The sequence below is a fragment of the Ceraceosorus guamensis genome (assembly GCF_003144195.1).
Source record: "Ceraceosorus guamensis strain MCA 4658 unplaced genomic scaffold IE81scaffold_54, whole genome shotgun sequence".
NCBI classification, from domain to species: Eukaryota; Fungi; Basidiomycota; class Exobasidiomycetes; order Ceraceosorales; family Ceraceosoraceae; genus Ceraceosorus; species Ceraceosorus guamensis.
Genome location: NW_020290049.1, coordinates 147 through 5,611, shown reverse-complemented (window position 1 = coordinate 5,611; position 5,465 = coordinate 147). Strand labels below are relative to the sequence as shown.

Sequence of the window (5,465 nt, the reverse complement as noted above, 5' to 3'; positions counted from 1 at the left end):
AGAGCGTCGACATCGCCAAAGTGGACAACCTCGTCAGGAATGAGACGCTTGGCTACGCCGCAGTCGCACGGTCCATGGCAGGTGGTGCTGCACAAGCCAAAGACTGCGCAGACCGAGGGACAACAAGGGGAGCAGGTCAAGTCACGACGTACGAGAGTGTTGACTGTTGCCGCATGAGAAGGGTCGGCTCGATTGCGCTTAACGTAGTCCAAGGCGTGGTTTTCGTCTCCGTGCTTGAGGTCTCCGCGTGCCGATAGAAGAAGCTCTTCTCGCTTATCAGCCGGTTCAGCGTACGCGGGGGGAAACTTGAAACCAGGACAGCCACTACACGTGCTAGGACCATGGCATGGCTTGTCGCAGGTACCTTTCTCGACACAAGTGGCATAGCAACAAGCCTCGCATGGTCCAGTCTTGCGCTCGGTGAGATAAGCGGCGGTCGATACCAAGTCGACGGTCTCGCGCTTGGAAAAGAGGCGTGAGTCGGCCGGCTCGGTTTGCGGTGGACTGGACGCAGCGCTTCTCTCATGCAGAGAGTTTGACGTACCGATGCCGGTGTCAAAAGGGCCGTCGGCGGCGCGCTTGTCGTAGACTTGACCCGCGTTGCTCTGGTCGGCGTGCGGGGGATTAGATATGTCGCGGCGACTCTTCCATGCGGTGGGCTTTGGAGGAGGCTGACAGACCTTGCAGGTCGGGTTCCTGAGACACACATTGTCGCAATTGTTGTAGTACGCGCAAGATTTTGCACAGCACGGGTCGCACGGTTTGGGGTTCTCCGACTCGGGTGAGCGCTTGTCAAGGCCGACGAGCGCTGTAGCGGCGCCAACCTCGACTCGACCAGAGAGAGTGCTCGGCTCCAGCTTGCCCTTGCTTGCAAGACTCTCGTCGAGAGCGAACTCATCGTAGCGCTTGTTGTGCGCAAAGCTTTGTGTGTCGGCCTCAACGGGGTCGGGGCTACGCTTTTGAGCGCCGTACACACGCAGGTTGATATCGCGCGCCGACGTGGGCGAAGTCGACACCCAGACGCAGACCATCGTCGCGAGAAGCACCATGCTCAAAAGACGAGCATGGAGCGTCGGCAGCGGCGGACTGCGATGAGGAGGCTGGTGCGCTTGCACCTTGCGTCGATGACCGGTCATCTTGAGCGGTCTTAAGCTGGGCGTGTAAAGCGCAAGTGATGGGAGAGCGTAAAAGTGAGCCGTTGGAGAAGCAAGGAGAGGGGCCGCGCGCGCGCGCACGATCGAGCAATACTCACATTGGTAGAAAGTTCAGGCTTTGGATGGATCAGATGAGGGGAGTTGGGTAGAGGGGTAGGATAGAATGGGGGTGACGGGGGGAAAGCGAAACCAAGGCCAGCGAGACACCTTATGAAAGACTTGCCCTGACACCCAGCAGGCACAAGAGCTCATCGCTCACCGTCGAGAGCATCTCGAGTCCTTCGAGCTCCCGGCACTACGAGTACCCAATCGCGAAGATACCATGCTCTCACGATTGTCAGGCACTCTACCTGGTCGCATCGACTGGAATGGAGCAATCAAATGTGACTGCATTGAGGGTGCTTATCTTGCACCTACACTTACAGATGATTGGGCTAGTTGTGGTGGCGAAGTGATCGATTCGAGCTTCCCGGCGCGCGCTTGGCGCACAACGCGCGTGGCTTACCCATGCGCACGGCGCGCAGCGAGCGCAGTCGCCATTTAGCACGATGAGGACCTGTGCGGCCATATTGGCGCACTTTGGGCGAAAAGACTTGATATACCATCCACCGCGTGCATATTCTCAATTATAGCTACTCGGAGCCTGTCCGCTCCCCACCTTGGCCTTCGTCCCGTCTTGCACTTAAGACCTACTTTACGGAAATCGCGCGTGCGGCGCGCGTCGGGTCGAGATGGTGGAGGTAGCAAAGCAAGGGCCCGATCGCTTTTGTCTTCATTTTTGCCTCTGCGGCAAGATGCAACGTGCGCGCGTGAGAGTGCAACATGCAGCATCTGATGCACAACACGTGGATTCAGGACGCGCGGTATGCGCACAACGTGCGGGGCGACAAAACATGGATCACGTTCATACTCACGTGCCGCGCGACTTGTGAGAAATTTGAATGCCGTCGTCATTCACCAAGGCAGCGGGTATCGTCCGCCTCCCTGACGCCGCTCATCAAGCATGTTGCAGCCAGCTTCTTGAGGCAGTATATTGCTGGTTCCATAGAGATGAGAGCCTTGTCTGGCAGTGGGCAGCCACGTACTACGGCAATGATGGGTTCTTCTTCCATGTGATAGTCAACGAGTTTGGAAGGAACAAGAGAATCTGTAGACGTCGGCACTTGGCAACCTGAGTAGCTTGTGTATAATGAGTTTAAGGAGCATTGAGTGGCGTGGATCAGTTGGCAACTATAGCGAACGCAACGTGTGGGACATCAGCCGACGGGTTGGGGATACAAAGCGAGCAGGCGATTGCCTTGCTGCGGGTTTGTGCCCAATGAAGGAACAAGAAAATCTGTAGAAAACCTGGGGGAGTTGCTTGCACAAGAGCGTGCGGCTTCATTCTGTAGCAAGAGGGCAAGATCTTGCTTGAAGGTATGAAGGAGAGGGCAATGTATTGTTACCAAGGGGCGCGTGGGCCTCTGTCTGTCTAGTGAGCAGCATTGCTCAAGCTTAGAGAGAGGACGCCAAGTCTCTTGCGCCTTGCCTTGCCTCTTCAAGCTGCTGTTCCCCCTCCCTTGGGGAAGCGTGCGCTGCGGACAGAGCTGCACAGAGCTCCTCAATTTGACGGCTTGCGCCTCACATCGGGTTTGTAAGTTGGAGCGCAAGATGTCAAAATCCAAACAAAGACGCTGAATTGCATTGCGTTGCACTAAAATTTCATGCAGCAGGACAGTCTGATGCCTGCGGTACACCTGAAGATCAAGGCGCTCAGAGCGAGAGAGTGCACTTGCTTCCGCCGCCAATGCCAGCTCCCGACGCGTGTAAGTCAGCTGGTTGTACAACTCTTTGTTGATGGTTAGGAACATCAAGAGCTGATCAAGAGCTTGATGGTTGCTGTAAAGAAGCGACGCTGTCCTGTACCCAAATCCATGCCTTATGCTCTGCGCGCCCCACACTCTGACTCATACACATCCACCACTGCGCGCCGAGCACCACTCTGCCTCTCAGACATTCTACAATGTCTCTCACACATTCAAGAATGTCTCTCAGACATAGTTCATGCAGTCAGAATGTCTCTCAGGCATTCATATGCACCTCGCGCATAAGAATGTCTCTCAGACATTCTTCTCCGTCTCAGAGACATTTCACTCTGCCTCAGGGACATTTCACTCTACTTCTCACACATTCTGTTACACAACACACTCTGTCTCTCAGAAAGACCTGTAAGATATATATAGAGGCCCCCCAAGGCCTCTCCCACTTTGCAATACAACTTTCCCTCACCCAATCTTCCTGCCCACTTCCTCGACTGACCTCCACATCTGACTGCCGCCCGACACTGGCCTGATCACCCAGCTGTCTCCCACTCACCTCCTCCCCTTCTCCACAGCCTACTGCCGTCGAGTTCCGCCGCCTAACAACAGCTAGCCCTCTGCTCAATTGCACAAGGACCTTACTTGCGCAGGCGTACGTCTTCACTCGGAGGATGCGTCGTTACATTTGGTGACCACTGCAGGGGACCAGCTAAAGGAAACTCGACTGTGGAACTTAAGAACAGCTTGGTGGACGCATCAAGACTGTAGGATCCGGGATCCTCTAGGTATAAGCGTCATCTTATAGCCTCAGCACAAGTTCAGAACTTGGTGCTTGTACCTTCCTTGCCAGGGTAAGGAAGAAGAGAAGGTAGCTCCTTCTACAGCAGGGCTGCCAAAAATGCTGCTGAGTCCCCGTTGAAGCCAGGTTTGAGCCAACGCGGTCTACCCACTGTCGGACACCAGTGCAAGTAGACGACCTTGTGTTTGATCAAGGTACTGCTACTCAAGAAGACCGGGTCTTGCTTGACGTATCAGATTATACGATGTCGGACATCGCTTTGAACACCCGCGGTAGGAACCGCCAAACTATGAGTGAAGCATTGGCCACAGGACGCCGTTCACCTTCAGCTCCACCACGTACAACGCTACCAGAGCAACAAGAAGCGCAGCAAGCGCAGCAAGAACAACAGGACACAGAGCGGACAGAGCGGACAACGCTCCATGACGAGCTACTAGCTACCAGTATGACGGAGCTACAAGAGCGCTTTGATCAGCAAAGGGCTGAAGACAGAGCGCAGCACCAACAAGAGCGCAACAGAGACATTGCGCAACACCAACAAGAGCGTGAACAAGACATTGCGCAGCGCACAAAGGATCAGGCTAAGATCCAGGAACTGGGTTCCACTATCCAGCGTATGGAACAGATGCTGGCGCGAGCACTATCAGCGCCTGCTCCACAACAGCAGCATGAAGAAGAGGAACCACCACAGCGTACGAGAGCTACTATCAGCCCCTATACGCGCGAGACTACGCGCGAGCCTGCCGCAGAGACGCCAGCTCGACTCCGTGTAGAAGACTTCCCTAAGTATGATGGATCATATAAAGGCAAGCGTGACGTGGACACGTGGCTTGAACAAGTCACAGCTATCTATGAGTTCTCCGGTCAAACGGAGAGTCAGCTACTGAAGCTTATTCCACGTCTGCTAGAGCACAGCGCACGCAATTGGTTTGTCGGCCTGAAGGATCAGCGCTATGACTACCATACGTGGGGCAACTGGCAGGATGCCTTCCGTAACGCGTTCAGAGCACCCAACTACTTGGATCAGATCCACATGGAGCTCTCTCGACGCCGTCTGCGTCCAGATGAACCGTTCTCCACATACTTCCAGGACAAGCTCAATCTCATCAACAAGCGCTATAGTAATGGGCTGAAGACGTCGATGAAGATCCAAGAGATCATCATGGGTATGCCAATCAGCATGCACCCGTTCATTCACTCGTCTGTCAACACCTCAACTACGCTGGAAGAGTTCCGTCGACTTATCATGAACCTTGAAGATGGCCTGCGCGCCAATAGCTTCAACAACCCAACATATAAGACGTATCAGGGATACCGTCAGGACACGGACAGAGCGCCGCCGCGCAAGGAGCGCTATCAGAGCTATGAGCCTCGCCCGCATCAACCACCACGTCAGAACTATCAGCAAAGGACCAGTGCAAGTCCACCATATCAGAAACACCAGGGTTAGGGTTAGGGTTAGGGTTTAGGGTTAGGGTTTAGGGTTAGGGTTAGGGTTAGGGTTAGGGTTAGGGTTAGGGTTAGGGTTAGGGTTACAAGGGGGTGTGGAATAGGGTTTTTGGAGTTTGTGTTATAGGCATCTAGAGGAGCTCAAGGAGAGCCATTTGTTAAAGCAGCGCCAAAAACCCTACAGGTTTGACAGCATGAGGTCCATCTAACCTCAAGATGGTCTGGTTAGAGTGCCTAACTTGGTCATCTCTGAGAAAAGTGTTT

At 54.4% G+C, this 5,465-nt stretch overlaps 2 protein-coding genes across 2 annotated transcripts in view; one reads left to right on the top strand and one right to left on the bottom strand.

Annotated features, from left to right (window-relative positions):
• Nucleotides 1-1,465, bottom strand: part of IE81DRAFT_200321 (hypothetical protein) — a 6,775-nt gene extending 5,310 nt beyond the window's left edge. The window contains exons 1-2 of the mRNA XM_025510876.1: nucleotides 1,253-1,465; nucleotides 1-1,152 (exon numbers count right to left, since the gene is read on the bottom strand). Coding sequence (XP_025368034.1) covers nucleotides 1-1,136 — 1,136 coding nt within the window. The 5' untranslated portion in view covers nucleotides 1,137-1,152; nucleotides 1,253-1,465. The remainder of the gene's footprint in view (nucleotides 1,153-1,252) is intronic.
• Nucleotides 1,466-3,996: 2,531 nt separating this feature from the next.
• Nucleotides 3,997-5,202, top strand: IE81DRAFT_331301 (hypothetical protein; the record flags this gene model as incomplete). Its single annotated transcript, XM_025515238.1, has 1 exon — nucleotides 3,997-5,202. The coding sequence occupies one exon, from the start codon at nucleotides 3,997-3,999 to the stop codon at nucleotides 5,200-5,202; it is 1,206 nt and encodes a 401-aa protein (XP_025368033.1).
• Between the last annotated feature and the right edge of the window lie 263 nt (nucleotides 5,203-5,465).